The sequence below is a fragment of the Camelus bactrianus genome, chromosome 6, assembly GCF_048773025.1.
Source record: "Camelus bactrianus isolate YW-2024 breed Bactrian camel chromosome 6, ASM4877302v1, whole genome shotgun sequence".
Lineage (NCBI taxonomy): Eukaryota > Metazoa > Chordata > Mammalia > Artiodactyla > Camelidae > Camelus > Camelus bactrianus.
In genome coordinates this window covers 1,827,719-1,845,824 of record NC_133544.1, presented here as the reverse complement: position 1 = coordinate 1,845,824, position 18,106 = coordinate 1,827,719, and the positions used below count along the sequence as shown (strand labels likewise).

The 18,106-nt window shown below is 49.4% G+C and overlaps 1 protein-coding gene across 1 annotated transcript in view; it reads left to right on the top strand.

Annotated features, from left to right (window-relative positions):
• The window catches only part of TDRD9 (tudor domain containing 9), a 79,230-nt gene that overhangs the window by 29,516 nt on the left and 31,608 nt on the right, over positions 1 to 18,106 (top strand). The window contains exons 12-26 of the mRNA XM_074364909.1: positions 396 to 561; positions 643 to 706; positions 784 to 847; positions 1,110 to 1,154; positions 1,664 to 1,717; positions 3,741 to 3,857; positions 5,527 to 5,634; positions 7,507 to 7,607; positions 10,811 to 10,984; positions 12,513 to 12,624; positions 13,704 to 13,916; positions 14,138 to 14,227; positions 14,800 to 15,060; positions 15,902 to 16,057; positions 16,804 to 16,874. Of these exons, the coding sequence (XP_074221010.1) occupies positions 396 to 561; positions 643 to 706; positions 784 to 847; positions 1,110 to 1,154; positions 1,664 to 1,717; positions 3,741 to 3,857; positions 5,527 to 5,634; positions 7,507 to 7,607; positions 10,811 to 10,984; positions 12,513 to 12,624; positions 13,704 to 13,916; positions 14,138 to 14,227; positions 14,800 to 15,060; positions 15,902 to 16,057; positions 16,804 to 16,874 (1,796 nt within the window). The remainder of the gene's footprint in view (positions 1 to 395; positions 562 to 642; positions 707 to 783; positions 848 to 1,109; positions 1,155 to 1,663; positions 1,718 to 3,740; positions 3,858 to 5,526; positions 5,635 to 7,506; positions 7,608 to 10,810; positions 10,985 to 12,512; positions 12,625 to 13,703; positions 13,917 to 14,137; positions 14,228 to 14,799; positions 15,061 to 15,901; positions 16,058 to 16,803; positions 16,875 to 18,106) is intronic.

Sequence of the window (18,106 nt, the reverse complement as noted above, 5' to 3'; positions counted from 1 at the left end):
CTCCGACACCTGCTTGGGTGTCCATGAAATGCACTCAGGGAAGATGAGGAAGCTTTTCTGTGCACAGTGGGTCCACTTTGTTGTGAGTGCCCACCGCGGTGTGGTGGTCGGGCTTTCGGCTTTGTGTTGGGCACGCCATGGTCATTTGTGAGTTAAGTAGACGTCTGTGGGCATATCCTTGAGTGTTACCTCCCGGTATTAAAAACAATGTGCTCTAACTTCCAAAAGACAAATTTAAAACCTTTTTGGTAGTATCAGTCTTTCTGACATTGACTTAGATGTCTTTTAGAACCTGATTCACCAAAATTTGGTCTTCATTTCCTGTTTTAAACTCCCTGCCTGAAGGAGAAAGAGTGAATTGATGCTTGCTGATGGCACTAACTGATTCTATAAAGGTTGGAGCGCTTGCAGTGAGCGGGCAGAGAGAGGATGAGAACCCCCATGACGGTGAACTGACCTTCTTAGGAAGAGTGTTAGCCCAGCTTCCTGTCAGCCAGCAGCTCGGGAAACTCATCGTCCTCGGACACGTGTTTGGGTGCCTGGACGAGTGTCTTATCATAGGTGAGTGGGGGGCAGAGAGCTGGAGGCGGGGTGTGCAGCGCCCCGCTGCCGTCTGACGTTCTGTGTCTTTTCTCTTGTTAGCGGCATCTCTTTCGTTGAAGAATTTTTTTGCAATGCCTTTTAGGCAGCATCTGGATGGATATAGGTATTTAACATTCATGTTTTTAAAAGCCACTGTTGTTTTAATGGTATCAAATGACATTCTTTGTTATCTGTTTATAGGAACAAAGTGAATTTCTCTGGCAACAGTAAGAGTGACTGTATCGCACTTGTTGAAGCATTTAAAGTAAGTTTTCTCTGTGCTGCGGAGCAGCCACCAGAGATTGTTACTGCAGCTTTCTCTCAGAAGCTCTGTTAGGGCTTTTAATGTCCAATATTAAATAAACTGTGTTGGAAGAAGTAGATGGGGTGACAGTCCAGAACTATGAAAGTTGAGTGAAAAAAATTAAATTCATAAATTTTCTGTGGTCAGAATGTGTTGAAATTGAACTTTTAAAAAATTCAATTAGCCAGTGAAGTGTGTGAACCCGTGGGCCGTTTATTTTCAGGCTTGGCAGGCTTGCAGACAGCGAGGAGAGCTGCGGCACCCAAAGGTCGGTGGGCTGTGTCTGTCTGTGTCGTGAGGTGGGGCCGGACGGCGGGGGCCCCTGGGAACCTGTCCTCTGCCGCAGGCCGGCCCGGGGCGTCGGGCCCCTTCCCTGCCGGCCCCCGGTGCCTGTGGGCACGCGCCCAGATGTGTTCTCTCAAAACTGAGAACCTGAAGCTTTTCTGCTGCGGTTGTCGGCCAGGCTTTAGATGATGGGCTTAAACAGCTCATTCTGTTAGCCTTCGTTTTGTGGCAGGTTTGGGGGCGGGGGAGAGCAGTCAGGCTCTGCTCTTCGGCTGTTGATGGCAGTGTATTTACATTTGCCGCGTCTGGTCGTCTGGACGTATCCTTAACGTGACTACACTCGCTAACGCTGCCTCTCGGTCGTGTTATTTTTCTTCGTAGTATATGTTCTCTATGGTATATATTTTTAGCTGAGATACACATTTTATGGTAGCTGAATTAGCTTTAATGTTTTACATTAATACTGAGTATTACCTTTTTGTGTATGTAAAGGATGAACTTGACTGGGGACGGTTAAATTACATTCAAATCAAGAGAATTAGAGAGGTAAGTTGTGAATTCTATGAATGCAAATGAAGATGACTTATCAAATGTTTATCAGATACCAGTAACACACAGGGTAGTAATGAGTATTTTAAGAAATACATTTTCTGTTTCCAGCTTTAGTAGAATTTATGTGTATATAATTAATAATACAATTACTATGTTTATATAATAGTTGATGAACATTTTTATACTTGCATATAATTACATATTTTATATAATGTAATTACATGTAGTTTTAGGTAACACTCTTACCATTTCAAAATTGTTACCATCTTCTTTCTCATTTTGCATGTTATGTAGTTGTGTCCTCTGATTCTGATTAGATTTGTGTGTTTGGGGGTCCCCGAGACCACCCTTGGGTCCAGCGATTCACTAGAAGAGCTCACAGAATTCAGAAAAGCTGTTCCATTCATGGTTATGGCTTATTATAGCTAAGGAGACAGATGAGAATCAGCCAGGGTAAAGGGTGTGCGGGGAGGAGCCGGAGGAGACTGCATGCCAGCGTCCTCTCCAGGCGGGGTCTCCCGGGCAGCACCAGGTGACACCAGGCAACACCAGGCACCAAGTACTGCTTGTAGGGAGGCTCCCCCCGCCTCGGTGTCCAGGGTTTTCTGGAGGTTGGGTATATAGGCATGGGGTGCCCTGTGGCTTATGTTACCTCCTTAGTGTTAGCCCTGCCAGAGGTCACTGCTGGCCAAGGCCCCCACCATGCAGAAGTCACACTGCTCCTCCCTGCCGCTGGTTGTGGCCAGGGCCTCAGGTACACAGAGACACTCTTATGAGGCAGGATGTTCCAAGGGCCTGGAGGTGACCTGCCAGGAGCCAGACCTTTCTTTGGAACGTCCGGGCTGTGGGCACCGCAGGCCTGCTGAGTTGGTTGGCAAGATGCTTAGTGTGTGCTGTGCGTGTTTAGAGAACTGACTCTGGGCTTGGTGTGCCAGCTTTGCTGTGCAGGTGCTCTGGGGGTGGAGGAGAAATGGGGGGTGTTCCAGCTGATTGCTTTTTGCTTTTTTTCATTAATTTAGTTCTTCTGTGTCTCTTGGTTTACTTTTTTAGTCTTACTGAGATGAGAATTTAATTTATTAATATTTCAGTCTTTCTGGTTAGCAGCATTTAAAGGTTTGCGTTTTCCTGTGAGCACAGCTGGGGCCACACCCCTTTGGTGTTTGACATGTAGGGTCTTGGTGTTATTCCTGCTCGGAACACAGCTGTGGTAGTGTCGTCTTCCTCCTCGACTCAAGATTTTTTAGAAGGATTTGAGTTTGCAGGTAGAAATATTTTCAGATGTCTTGTCTTGTTGTTAATTTTAAAAGTGTTACTGTGTCTGGGTCAGAGAAGGTGCCTGGTATGATTTTAAGTTGTTTTTAATTAGAGAAGTCGCCTGTGCCACGGCCCACGGAGGATGTCAGTGGCATGGACACACACGGGCTGCCATGTGGACAGGCCTGGCCCTTCCTCCCCTGTCCCTAGGCTTCCTCCCTCCTCGCAGGTCCTGGCTTTTAGGAGTTTCCTTTTTGTAATTATTGAGATAATTTCGTGGTGAGTTCACAGGTATTGGGAGTTGTGTGCTCTTATGAGTGTGCATTTGAAGTTTGATGTGTTCTGTGTGAGATGAGTTTTATTGAAACGAGGTGGGACTTTTCGGTTGAGTGACTGGCCATTGGTTACTTTGTTTTTAATCATAGAAGCCATGTACGTTTATGGCAGAAGTTCTGGAAGTGTTTAGAGGACCGAAAGCCAAGGCTGGGGTCGTGGCCACCTGTTCTTCTGATGCCTGCAGGCACATGGCTGTGCACGTGCGGTGGTCTCGTGTGTGCGCGCGCGTGCGTGCACAGCTTTGTGTGCGGGTGTTTTCTGCTGGGGTCCTGAGCGTCCACTCCGTTCTTCACTAAGCAGCCTTTAGTGAGACGGCTGACGGCTGCGGCGCCGCCTCTGGCCGATGGCCCGCTGTTTCCCCGTGCCGTGCCGCTGCTCTGAGCAGCGTGTGGCCTCGGAGATGTCACTTCCCATGTGTTTTTCGTAGGTTGCTGAGTTGTACGAAGAACTGAAGACTAGAATCTCCCAGTTCAACATGTATGTTGATTCCCGGCGGCCTGTCATGGACCAAGAGTATGTCTATAAGCAGCGCTTCATCCTGCAGGTGCGCTGGGGCCCCTGGCGTCGTCTCCCGGCTCTTCTCATTAGGTCTCATGGTGGTGGAAGTGCGTACTCCCCCTTTCTGATGCAGATCATGCCTCAAAGGAGGTTTTAGGTTACAGGTTCATACTGTGTTTGGGAATCAGGAAAAACTCTGGTCTTGCTTAGTTTAGGTTTTCTTTCTCTAATCTCTGGAGCAGTGTTTCTAAAAGAGTGCTGACTTTATCACTGCTCCGGGAGAGAGTCTTCTGCTGTATGTAGCTTTTAAGTAAAAATGTTCTTAATATTATTAGGTCATTCTTCTTTTACACTGAAAAATTGCTTTACCTTTGGAGGCCATAATCAGTTAGCTTTTGGACGTAACCTTCTAGGGATTGTGTGGAGGGAAGAGTAGACAAGGGGCCAGTGCTGCTGATTTCGGGGTTCTGAGAAGCACGCTCTGGAAGCGCCAGTGCTCTGGCCGGGGCGTGTGGAGCCGGTTCTAGGAAGAGACTGTAAACTGGGTGATGCTGGAAAAGGGAGTGTTTTCCTAGATGTCAGGTTGTTAAGGTTGGGGAAGTCTTCCATGGCTGTATGTTTCAAATGGTCTATTTTTATTGAAGAAGGGATCTTGGCAAAGTGCTTCTTAGAAGTGAGTATTGGGTACAAGCCTGCTGCACTAGATCTGAGTATCCCAGTTGGAATTTTATCTGAACATTTGGGAAAGTGCCTGACCCATAAAAGTAAGTACGTCGGGGAGAAGGTAGAAAAAGCAGACTAGTCTTGGGCTCTGAGCTGTTGCCTCAGCCTCAGGCTGGGAAGTGCTCAAGCTCCTTTGAAGAAAGACCATGTGGAAAGGGTTTCTGATATGGTGGAGTAACCAGCATTGTGACTTTTTTTTTTCATTTTTCTGTTTTATTAGGTAAAGTTGCTACAATTTGACTGCACATGCACAATATATTGCATGTAAATACACACAATATACTGCACGTATTTTTTAAAATTTACATGTATGTACTGTTCATTGTTTCTAAGAACATTTAGAGCTTTAGCTTTTTAAACTTACATAGTTATCAAGGAATAAAGCCAACCACAAAATAAAAATTAATTTAAAAAGATACACACATTCCACTGTTAAAAGCAACATTCTTTAGAATTGCCAAGATATGAACACATCCTAAGTGCATGTCAACAGATGAATGGATAAAGAAGAGGCAGCATGTATTTGTCATGGAACACAACTCAGCCATAAAAAAGGATATTTTGCCATTTGTGGCCCTTCATTCACTTTTTTTCCCTTCAAAAACCCAGTTTTGTAACTGGCATAAACATTTCCATTGCATCAAAAACAACAAAATACCTAGAAATCAGCTTAACCAAGGAGGTTACCTATACTCTGAAACCTGTAAAACATTGATGAAGGAAACTGAAGATGATACAAAGAAATGGAAAGATGTCTTGTGCTCTTGGATTGGAAGAATCAACTTTATCAAAATGGACGTACTACCCAAAGCAATCTGCAGACCCACAGCATTGTGACTTTCTGCTTGGCTGGTTAAAGGTCCAGTTTTCTTGTCGTGTAAACTCATGTTTTACATTATAGATGTCAGTCACCCTAGGATGAGATCAGGATGTCTGTGAGACAGCATGATAAAATAATTCTGTTGCTTCATGAAAATAAGTTTCTCTTCCAGGTTGTGCTGGCAGGTGCTTTTTATCCAAATTACTTCACTTTTGGGCAGCCTGACGAAGAGATGGCAGTGCGGGAGCTGGCGGGCAAAGACCCAAAGACCACCGTTGTGGTAGGTGGGCCCTCCCCGGGGGGCGGGGGGCTGAGCTGTCGGTTTCTAGCAGGGGCTTCACTCCAGCGTGGCTGATGCGGAGCGTTTTCTCTCTTCATTCGTCTCTGTTTGTATGAGTACTGAGTGGATCTTCCCCTGAAGTGAGTGTTACGGCCTTTCACACACACCTCCTGCTTCCAGTCTTGCTTCCCTTTCTGCAGACCTGGTCGTGAAAGAAAGTCCTAAGATGTTATGTGTTCATTAGCCTGGTGTTGATCGATCGTGTGCCATTGTGAGGGATTTGAGAGACTTCTCCATGAATTTAAGGACGTTTAGTTAACCAGCAGCTTCATTTCACACAAGTGGAGACAGTTTGGTTGGCAGCATTGCTGTGGTTTACACTCCAATCCCCATTCGTGCCCAACAGAACCACCTGGAGAGGGTCTGTTTCAGAATTCAGACTGAAGGGCCCCTGCCGCACAGCTGAGCTAGAGAGTGTGGCCTGGACAGCAGTGTTCAGTAGCCCGTGCTTTTAGCACATGCTCTGGGAGAACCTGATGGTCAGTCACAGGCGCTGACTGTTGGGCCAACATCTGTGGACCTCTGTTTGAACCTGAGCACAGAACAGCCTCAGGACACAGCGGGAGTGGAGCGTTTGGGAACCAGACTCTTCTTGGCCTGCGTCTAATAAAGGGCACAGAGCACTTAGCAGAGTCCCTGGCGTACAGTAAATGCTCCATTTTCATTCCTGTTAGTGTTTCCATCGCTACTGTTACTGAAGAGGTGGAGTTCAAAGGGCGGGTGTCACGGATTCCCGGAGCACTGCAGACAGAGCACTGGACGGGAGCTGGAGCTCACGCTGGGCGCTCGCAGCTAACTTGCAGTTTATACCAAGGGAGGGGATTTTCATTTAAAAGGTGGTCATTAGCCTTTGGTTGCTATTGAGGAGGTATGATGGGGCCCCAGCCCTCCTGGTGGGCTTCCTCTCCCCGCTGGGGCTGATCTCCCTGGCCTGTGCGCTGGGGGAAGAGCCCCGCGGGACACTCCCCCTCTGCGGAGCTGTGCCTGCCTGCTGCTCCCCGTGCCCCCGGGGGCCAGAAGAATGCCTGCTGTGTGTGTGGCAGAGCTGGCCTTACCGTCTGAGAGGGCCTCTGTTAAGGGCTTTGACTCGTTGTTCTCTGAGCGTCACGCTGACTCTGAGTGGGGATCTGTCTTCATCCTTAGCTGATGACGCAGCTGGGGAGTCCTGGGGCATCCATCACCTGCCTCAGGAAACTTGACAAGCAGGATTTGAACGCAGGCCTGAGTCCACAGCTCTTGTTTTTCGTCCACCCGCTGCCTCTCCTGGAGTTGTGTGGGCCCTGGGATAAGTAGGACCTGGTCCCAGGGGCAGGCACTCCAGGTTTCGTGCTGGAGCCAGAGCTCGGAGCGCGAGCCTCCCTGCCGTGGGGAGGAAGCACGTCGGGCGGCGGAGATGGGCAGCCCCGGCTGGGCAGGTGGGGTGTGAGTTTACCTCTGGCTCTGGGCGTGAGGAAATTCTGCCTCCTCTGACTAGTGGTGTATTTTCCTTGAAAGTTTAAGTTCCCGTTACTGTTTGTGTAGAAACAATTATGTTTTAAAAAGATGTGTTTAGTCAGCTTGATGATTTTTAGGTTAAAAAAACAGGTCTTCATTTTTCTTTTGGACTTTTGAACTATTTTAACAGGAAGAATTAGCCAGTATTTGACATGTGTTTATCATTAAACTCACTTATAATCTAAACGTCATCAGTCATTACACACGGTGCCCTAGAGCCTGCCTCTGATGGTGAGAGGCAGCGTGCTCTGTGTGGACGCAGCAGCTGTCCTGCCAGCCCTTCGCCTGCTCTCACCGAGGCCCTGTTGTGTCTTGCAGCTGAAGCACATCCCTCCCTATGGGTTTCTCTACTACAAACAACTGCAGTCTCTCTTCAGACAGTGCGGCCAAGTCAAATCCATCGTGTTTGATGGCGCGAAGTAAGTAGCGTGCTTTAGCTGTCTGCTGCAGTCGGGAAAGAACCGTGAGGGCCTCGCGTTTATGGGCCCAGTTGTGTAAAGTGAGCGCGTGTGGACATGGGTCTTCCCGAGGGCCGCTGCAGGCATGCTTGCAGTGGAGCTCTGCTTTCTCTTGTTGTCAGTAGCAGTTTATCTTGTCTTGCAACCAAGTGACCTCCTCCAGGTTCTAAGCTGTGTGGCCAGCGGCCTGATGCCCAGAAGGCTGAGCAGCGCGCCGAGGTGCTGAGAGCGGCTGTCCCTGGTGCGTCTGTCCCCGGTCTCACAGCGAGTTACCCCCAGGTCACTGGTGCCCACAGGAGAGCTTATCCGCCTAGAGTTACTTAGAACTTCCGAGGTCTGAATATTTTTGGAAGACAAAAACTGCAGTTACACCTGACCTTATTTTAATGGCAGGTGAGGACGGGCGGTGTGTTTTGGAGAATCGCTTTGAGTTTTCACCTCCAAGAAGGAATGTTTGTGCACAGAAAAGGCTGTTTACAGTTTTAAAATTGATTTTTAAGTTTTTAGAAATATTTTTCTGGTGTTCTATAAATTTTATTTAACATACAAAGCTGTGTAAATTTAGCACATAGGAAACTTAGTTTTTCTTTGATTAATGTCTAATAACTCAAGTTAAACATACTCACTCCTAAAATTTGGGCTAATTGCTTCAGACAGTTTAAGCTCCGTTCCTATGACTAATGTATTGGTTTTCTCTGTAAGTGTGTGAATGCCTCATGTGGCAAATTCACAACCCTAATTAGAACCTTTCTCAGTACTTTCATCTGCTGCAGGTTTAACTAAACGTACAGTGTCTCGAGTTTGCTCAGATAATCTACCACAAGTTACAGCAGTCAGACTCCTGGTCACGTGTGTGACGTTGCCTATTTGAAACTGGGCTCGCAGCTGTGGTCCTGCCGGAGTGTGCGGGGCCCCGGCTGCAGGCATGGGGCTGCTCCCCCGGCTGGTCTGGGTGGGCAGCATCTGGCCTCTCGCCCCTGGCAGCCCCTGGCAGCCCCTGGCCTTGGTCTTCACTGCAGGCTTGGAGTCTGTGTGCGCCAGGGCTCTCTCTGTAGATGTTTTAAGTCTATGATTCCTCATAGATTTCTGATGTATGGTCACAATACCAATGTCATGCCAATCACTTGAGGGTGTAACAGTGTTCCTCTGGGTGTAACAGTTCCTGTGTGTCAAATTTTAAAGGCAAAAATGACATAAAATAGTGGTTGAAAGAGTAAAGCCTGCCCCTCTTGGCACCAAGCAGGGCCTGCTGAGAGCAGCGCCCGTGTGAGGTGAAGGGCCCCGGAGCAGGGCTCCTGTGTGGACGTCTGGAAGTTTTCGGTTCAGTGAGTTGGCGGGGGGGTGCCTGTCGTGAAGGGTCGTGGGAGAGGCCCGGGTGTTCGGAAGACCTAGCTGAGGCTCAGAGTAGGAGCAGAAGTGCTCACTTGGTGCCTCTCGGGAGATGTTTGGGTGGGCTTTGGAGAGGAGGAGGCCGCAGGCGAGCGGGCGGGGCAGGCAGGGTTGGCTTGGGCTCAGGCAGGAGCCAGGAGTGCAGAGCTGTGGTTTGGGGAAGTGCAGGGCATGGGCAGGAGCCAGAAGCCGCTTTGCCTGGAGCTGGTTTTGTGTCAGGTCGAGTCTGAACAGGGGGAGGTCAGACGTGGTCCCTTTTTTTGGGGGGGGGGCGGAGGTTGAGGTGGTTAGGCTTTTGTTTATTTATTTTAATGGGGGTGTTGGGGACTGAACCCAGGACCTCCGGTACATTAAGCACTCCTCCACTGAGCACCCCCCCCCAGGCGCTGTCTTCTGGATGGTGTCTGTGGCCAGCTGACTGGTATGGACATGACTAGATGGGCAGTTGAGACCCCTGAGGGTTCCAGTCTGAACTGTGTCTTGTGGAACTTAGGAAATGAGGACGAGGAGAGGAAATCAGAGTCAGTCCACTCAGCAGCCGTCCAGCCAGAGGGAGTGAGATGCGAGCGTGAGCTGGGTGGGCGTTTGCAGTGCCCGGAGGTGGCGGGGGTGGGGTGGGGGGGTGGTGATCTGGCTGCGGGGCTGGGGGTGGGGATGGAGGGAGCAGAGCAGAGGGTCAGGGCCTGGCCTCACACTGATGAGGGGGCTGCACGGGGTGGGGGGCTGTCACGGGCTTGGCTCCCGCCACATGTTGAGTTGGAAATACTCAGGAAAGATGAGAGTCTTGGAAATGAGGTCTAGGGTTTAAAAGGAATTACTTCTGAGAGAGACTTGGAAGCCGCCTGGAGAAAGAGGATAGAAATGGAAGGGAGTGAATGAAGTGGAGGCCAGGAGGAGAGCGCGTGTGGTGGCTCCTGTGGTACGGGGGAGGAGGCTGAGAGGGAGGTGGGCTGGGACCGTGCAGTGGACAGAGGAGGGGAGGCCAGGGGCCGAGAGGGCAGGCCGGGCAGGGCACGGGCTGAACCGCCACTCCACCCTCACGCTGGGGCCACACTTGATGCTCTTCACAGCTCGGGGCCCTTCCAGGTCTGTCAGGTTGGCACAGTCCCACGACAGCAGCGGGAGGGGCGTGAGTCTGTCAGTATGATGTTTTGACCCAGGAGGTTTTGACCTTCACATATAAATAAATGCAAACTTGAAGCTTTTTTCCTTGATACCAGGAAATGCCTGGCAGGCACCCTTATGCGTCCTTGATTCTCCCCTCAGAGAGGGGCTGGGGTAGGACCCTGGGATGTGGGAGGGATGGTAAGGGTGGGTGCTCATCAGCATCACTGGGTAGTAGACTGGATGTTCTTGGAGGGAGGGCGGGGAGGTAACTGAACTCCTCAGTCGTGTGGGTGTCTCTGTCTGCATCTTTACAAAAAAACAAACTCCCAAATCTCTCACTGTATTCTAATTATGAGGATTCAGGTTTCTTAGCTGAAAATTCCATTTGAACTCAGTCTCTATTCTGCATTAGATGCTGCATAATACATACGGGTGATCCTTGGTTTTACTTTAATGATACGGCATTGTAATTTGTGTTTCTCTTAAGTGAATAATTTCCTCTTAAGTGAATACTTTTTGATTAACTGCAGAATGAAGCGTTGCTGGTGTTCTGAGGAGACGTGTAACTGAAAATCTCTGTCTAGTCTTGAGAGAAACTAACATGCACTTAGTTCTTTTTTTACAGACACCTGACAAATTTGTTTTTTTCATTTGTATTTGTGGAGCAGAGCCTTCGTGGAGTTTTCACGGAATCCGACAGAGAGGTTTAAAACTCTCCTCGCGGTGTACATGGCAATTAAGATGTCTCAGCTCAAAGTCTCCCTTGAACTCAGCGTTCACTCTGCAGAGGACATTGAAGGGAAGGTGCTCGGAGGGGCGGTGTCAAAGCTCAGGAACACAAGGTATTTTCAGACGGGAGGCGGGCATGACCTGTCTGCCTGCTCTCACATTTTCAAATATTATTTCTAAACAGCTGTTCTCCCTTGCTCAAGCTCACACTGGAAGCGCTGGCGCTGTACCTGGGCAGCGCTGCTTCAGATCCTGGGGTCATCATCTTCTGGCTGTGTGTGCTGGGGCACATTGCTTGACCTCTCTGAACCTCAGTGGTTTCACCTGTTTATAATAGATGTGATGCCTGCTGTGCAAGGCTCTTTGGAGGACTGAGTGGAGTCGTTTATGTAATTTTCAGTTTAGACCACAGGGATTAAACGTAATGTAGTTTTCTTTTTCCTCCTTATATTTGTTAATTTTCTCTCTTTTTAAGCACCTTTATCGTGGTGTGGCTCCTGCACAGTAAGCTGCACGTGTTTCAGATGCGCGCTCTGATGGAGTTTGGTAGCTGTATACACTGTTTTCTCTTTTTAAGCAAAGTGGAATATTTCTTGTCCTTAGCAGAGCCGACAGTGGGGCAGAGTGGAGATGCTTCCCTCCCGAGCCTCCCTTCCTTGTTGGGCAGGGTCTCTCCCTTCACCTGCTTGGTGCAGGAGGGAGAGCTGCCCAGAGCAGTGGCCTCCCTGCTGGGCAGCTGCCATGGACATGGGACCTGGAACCTCGCTTGCAGGTTTCTCCTCTGGGACCAAATTAAAGTCAGCATTCTGTGTTATAGTGTGTTCTCACAGTACTGTCTGCGGGAATTCTCAAGTACCATTTCTGGTTTGCAGCCTTTTTAACCCTATGAGGAAGGTGACAGGAGCTTGAGGCATTGGTGAGGAAGGGAAGGAGGTTCATTCAGTTTCATCCAGCGTGGGATGTTCTGCTTCGGAGAGCTGGAGAGTTCCGTGGGTTCAGGCTGTAACACAGAGTAGACCTGCCCTGCTGGGTGGTTTTGCCTCAGTCACTCCTATTTAACAAGTGGATCTGAAGATGAGGAGGAGAGGTGGACCAGCATTTCTTATAATTCCTCCTCTTCATTTAAGAATAAAGTTACGAGGAAATAAATTTTTGTCAAATTTATGTTTCATCTCCCAAAATTTAAGCATCTACTATATTATTGCTTTAAGGGAGAAATGGTATTTCTTGGGTTCATTAGAAAATCTTGTGTGTGTCTTCTAACAACATTCCACGGGCGTGGACTCTTGTGGCTTTCTGAAGTTCAGAGTCACTCACCTCGACACCACAAGCTAGGAGACACTGCAGGCCCCAGATTCAGAATTTACATCCTTGGAAGATATTTCATCAGAGTCTGGACCTTTAGAATATATTCCTGAAGGATGGTAGGTAACTGCTGGGTGCAGCCCACCCCCGGGGGGCTCAGGAAGCTGCAGAAACTCACATTTGAGACAAAATCAAATTTGACATCTCTGGCGTTAGGTATTTTATTAAAATGTTCTTTTCTTGTAGGAACAGTGGAATAGTTCAGGCAGTAACTGCATGTGTAAACATGTTTTCTTTGTAACACTCGATTGCTTTTTTAAAAAACTGTATTAATAGGGTGAATGTGGACTTCCAGAAGCAGACGGTAGATCCCATGCAAGTCTCCTTCAACACACTGGACGGATCCCAGATGGTCACAGATCTCCTTTTAACAATCGATGTCACAGAGGTGAGAATGGTGGGACCCAGTCACTGGAGCTTCTCTGTCTTCTTAATGCAGGCCTGGCACGCTGTGCACGTGACATACTGGACTGTGGACACATGCAGCCTGAGTGCGGCACCGTCTGCACTTGACCCTTGAGCAGCGTGGGGGTGAATTCCTGGATGGCTTAGAGTTGGCCCGCTCTGTGGTCCCTCTGTGCCCTTGGATTCGAACACCCACGGGCCGGGCTCACTGTTGGAAAGCGTCCCTGTAAGGGCGCCCTGGCAGGTCAGACCCGGGTTGTTCGCACCTGGTGAGCTTGAATTGCAGTATTTGTTAAACGGAATTGTGGCTGTAACACAAAATGAAGGACAGATGCGTATTCTAGAATCAAAGTTTAATCTTTAAAATGTTAGTACGTTTAAACTGCTAAAAAAATCAGTTTAAGTGACAAGATAGGTGTGAAAATCTTAATTGGCCTCATGATATTTGTGTAGTTCAAAGTATAACAACAAAGCTAGCCCTGGCGCTGCTGTCTGTCAGGTATGGTTTCTGCTTATTCATAGTAAAATCCCAGTTAAAATGCATCGCGTCTCCTGGTGAGCCCGTGGCTGCCCTTTGTTGGGAGACTTCATGGAGAAACCTGGATTCCAGGCGATTGCCGGATGCTGGTGGGGTGGGCTCTTGCCGTCCCGTGGCCGCGGGGCGGGGCGCTCCCCAGCGGGGTCCTTTTGGATGGAACGTCCTCTCTCCCGTTCCTCCGCTGCTCGTCCCCTGGGCTGTGCGTTCACACCCAGCCCTCGCCACCCTGGAGGGCGCCTGCCAGCCCGTGGGGCTGCTCGGAGACAGAGCAGTTCTTTCTTACACGCCCCTCAGAGCCTTCAGTGCTTGTGTGTGTGAGCGAGTCTTGCACCTCCAGGAGGGGATGTAGTACACACTTCCTCGCCTCACCTGAGCCAGAAACCCCTTTCTTCCTAGTGGGCACCTCCTAGAAGCCTGTAGAACACTTAGGTTCCCAGGACTGGAGTTGCGAGTGCGGTAGCTGGACGTCAGCCCTGCAGTTGAGCTTTCTAGGTTTCACCTGTGCTCCTCCTCCTCCTTTTTAGGTGGTTGAAGTGGGGCACTTTTGGGGATATAGGATTGACGAAAAAAACTCCGAGATTCTCAAGAAGCTCACTGCTGAAATAAACCGCCTGAAGTTGCTGCCCTTGGCCGTCCACCCGCACCCGGACTTGGTCTGTCTGGCTCCTTTCGCTGATTTTGATAAAGAAAGCTACTTCAGAGCGCAGATCCTTTATGTTTCTGGAGATTCCGCTGAGGTATGTTCTTCTGTCACAAATCAGTCAAAGGGAAATGAGAGAAACCTACAGCAGTTGGCTGGAAGCCTTTTCTGATTTTAAATGGGAATTAAACATAGTCTGGTGGGAAAGTTGTTTCTCTGAGTGACGGGAGGACTTAAGCCCCAGTCGCTGCGAATCCCGTGGTGGTGGCGCCGCAGCGGGGCTGACGGGGCTGTGGGGTGTGCGCCCTCCTCTTCCAGGTCTTCTTCGTGGACTACGGCAACCGGGCTCACGTCGCTCTGCATCTCCTGATGGAGATGCCCTGTCAGTTTCTGGAGCTGCCGTTTCAGGTGAGATGGAGCGGCTCCCGGGGTGTGAGCAGGGAGGTGGGGGTGGGGTGGGGGGGTGGCCACGGCCGTGTGGCCCGCAGCCTCGCCCTCAGCTCAGGCTGAGGCCGCCGGCAGGGAGGACTCGCTCTGTCACACTCGCCAGGTTTGGTTTCTGCTTTTTTCCAAAAACACTGCTGTAGGTTTTTTTTTTTTTTCCAATACTTCTTTTGTAATGAGTTTAAATATATAGAGGGTTTTAAACTTAGTAAAAAGTAGTTGTTTTAATTCAGTGGTATTTTCTAATGCTGTGTCTAAGGTTTATGTTGAAAGCAGACAGTTAAGGCGGGCTGGAGACGCTCACACATGCACCTTCTGCCAGTGTGGAGAGGTGTAGAAGTTGTTTTGTTGATGTTGAAAAGCAAAACTGAGTTTTTTTACCTATAAAGTCTTCCCTAACCCCCAAATTGTTTTTGGTAGGACATTTATGAGATCAGTGGTGAAGACACCTGGGCCAGGGGCACTTGTCAGTGGCGTGTGGCTGAGCATTCCACTCGTTTACAGGACTGGCTCAGCCGTGCGCTTCTGTCCCGTAGGCCCTGGAATTTAAGATTTGCAAAATGCGCCCATCCGCAAGGTCTCTGGTGTGTGGTGAGCCCTGGAGCAGCGGGGCCAGCCAGCGGTTTGCCTCCCTGGTCAGCGGCTGCGCCCTCCTGGTGAAGGTCTTCTCTGTTGTGCACAGCGTCCTGCATGTGGACGTGTACCGCTGCTCGGGGGTCCAGGATGCCGTCAACATCCGAGACGTCCTGGTCACTGAGGGCCACGCCGAGCTGGCCGAGGAGCCCTATGCGTCCAAGGTACGCACTTCGCCCTGTTGGAGCGTGTGTGAGGGGGTGCAGAGAGCCGGAGGATGAACGCAGTGTCTGGTAACCGTGTGTTACCATCAGTACCATTTTAAACATTAGGTTTCTTTGAGACCAGATTACCTGGCTGGGTGTTTTTTTTGTTGTTGGTTTTCTATTCTGAAGCTGTTATCTGTTGTCTTTCTTCTTGGAATGAAAATTAGATGTGAAAACGTTCTCTGTTGGAGGGTTTTTTTTAATGGATTCCAAGATTTATCTCCCTAATGAAATAATTAATAAAATGTTTCATGTATTTCAGACATTTCACTATGTTCAACTGTTTCTTCCAAAGTCAGTTCTGAAGCTATTTTTCTTGATCTGAAGTTTTCAGAGATGCCACTTTGAGGCTTATGTTGAAGACAGTTTTCCTTCTGTAATTTCTGCAGAGGAGTTGGGGCTGAGTTGGGGAAGGGACAGGCAGGCAGAAAAAACGTCCCTAGAGAGCTGGCTGGGTTTGTGTTTCCATGTTGGAGAACACTTCTGGGGACCCTGGTAATATTCCCAGTGTGAAACTGAAGTTTTATATACGAAAAAATTGTTTTTGTCACAGTTCTCTGATGGCTGAAAGGTAAAAAGACTAATGAATTGAGCCTTCAATGAATCCTGTCTTACTTTTTTTGTTTAGGTTTTAAAATGTTCTTAATGTACTTGATAAAATTGTCTTTTGACACCTTAATGACCTAAAGCTCACCCAAGAATAAGGTTATGCCTGCGAAATACTTTGAGTAGTTTGAAATGAAGTGCTCTTAATACAGTTTTTTCTTTCAGCAAAATGAACTTTTCTTATTTTGTTCAGCAAAACCATGAAGTTCTCAAGGGTCTCTTTTCCAAATCAGTAGACAGCGTGACAGACAGGTCTGTGCCATCCCCGGTAAAAGATGATGAAAAGTATCTGCTCCGGGTTCTGTTAGAGAGCTTTTCTTCCAACAAACTGGGTCACCCGAACTGCAAGGTAATTCAGGAGTCGTTTTAGAACTTAAAAACGTGTAATTGTGCTACGTTTATAAGCTGAGCCATCACTGGTCATACACGGTGTTTCTGTATCTCCTGGGGGTTAACGCTGTTGCTTTTCTCACAATGGAGCCTGTATTGATAAGAGAAAAACCCAGGGTCTAGTGTAGAGAAATGCTTTGACTAGTTCTTCTTTTAAACCAGCCTTTCCAGAGGCGGCCAGTGATTGTTTATCAGATGGAAGGCAGCGCAGTGTGGGGTTTGGGAAGCAGTGTCAGTGCTCAGCTCAGCCCGTGGGGGTGCTCCGGCCCCTCCCGCAGCGGCGCTGGAGGCGGGGCTGCCTGCGCTGTTTGGAGGAGAGGGCTGGCTGGAATGTCCCCTCCCCGGGGACATTGCTGTTGCTGCCCCGCCTCTTGCTGTGCTGTCTTAGGCCTGCTGATTTCGCTGGGCTGACGTGCTGCAGTGAGAAGGCAGCAGCTTTTCTAAAGCACTGGGCACGGTTTCCTTCTGTGACCAAAGGCCTTGTTAAGTATGTATTTTGAGGAATGTTAGTGAAACCGTTGAAGAGGTCTGTTGCATCCCAGAAAATAACCTTCTTTAAGGCGTTTCCCCCTCTGAATCTTACAGATGTTATGACTGAGGTGAAGCTTTTTCCTTTTTAAACCATGAGCTGACTTTTGGATTTTTAAAATGTGTGTTAAATGATATTTCACTTATTGGTAACATTCTGTGTATTTATGTGTACAGGCGATACTTCATGGGCCGTTTAACCCTTATGAACTGAAGTGTCATAGTCTGACCAGAATATCCAAGTTCAGGTATGATCATTACTTGTTTCCTGTGAAAAATTTTTTTCTCTGCTTTTCTATTTACAGAGCTCATTAGAAATCAATCTTCTTTATCTCTAACCTGTAGAAACGTGTTACTTTTTCTGACTCCTTCCAACTTCTCCATTAGCTCCAGATCTGAGATTGCCTTTCTTCCTTACCTGAAAGCCATTTTGTGTAGGACGTGTTGAGCCCTCATTTTTCCTGTTCCTTTTAGAATTGTTACTCATTTAGGAAATCTGTGAGTGCCTGCTGTGTCCTGGGAACAGTTTGGGGAGAACAGTGGAGAACAAAACACAGCTGGTGTCCTCCCCAGGTTACGGGTCCAGTGGGCAGTGGTTCAGAAAAGAAAACCAGCTATTCCAAGAGCAGTTGATGAGGGTCTGGACCGGGCCGCAGGGCACCCTGAAGGTGTCCAAGGGCAGCCCCTCACCACTCTTGGGAGGCCCTCGAGGTTTTCAGAGAAATGTGAGGCCTGAGGCACGCAGAGGAGTTCGAGCTGGCACAGGTGTCCGGCGGTGCCGGGAAGGCTTGGGGGGGTGGTGGTTCCAGCAGCAGGCGTGCAGGCCTTGCTTTAAGAGTCCGCTCCTCTTGAGTCGTGCAGGGGTGGAGACTCGGTGGGGAGGGGCACTGCAGGGGGAGCCTACAAGCCACGTCCTCCTGAGATGCACTGGACTCCATCCTCAGACAGGCGGGAAGCCTAATTGTGTGTGTTTTGAAATGATCACTCGGGCTGCGAGGGGAAACCTGGCTTCTCAGAGTCGCCTCCAGGACCGGCGGCGTGGGCGTCCTGAGCTGGTCAGGAGTGCGGGGGCCAGGCCCCACCCACCTTTGGAAGAGAGCTGTGGGTGGTCCACATGCACTTTTAAGTTTGCAGAGCCCCAGCCTGGAGAATGCATTGGATTTGGAGCAGAAGGCTCTCTGGGTGGGAGTGTTCCTCTGAGGCCAGTCACTGCTGTAGTCCATTGGGGCGGCATGGGCTGTGCTGAGTCCGTGGCAGGAGCTCCGGGTGTGGAATCATCAGGCTGGTGCTGAAGCGGGGGTGGCGGGAGTGGATGGCAGGGAAGAGCCAGAGCGGCGGGTGCCCGAGCCTGGGCCTCTGGGAGTGTGGGAGAGGAGGGGGGGTGGGCCAAGCCGCGATTCCTCTGGACGGACCTGGATAGCCTGGCCGGGGGTAGGCGGCGGCCCTGCAGGGTAGGGGCCCGGGACAGTGCGGGTGGCAC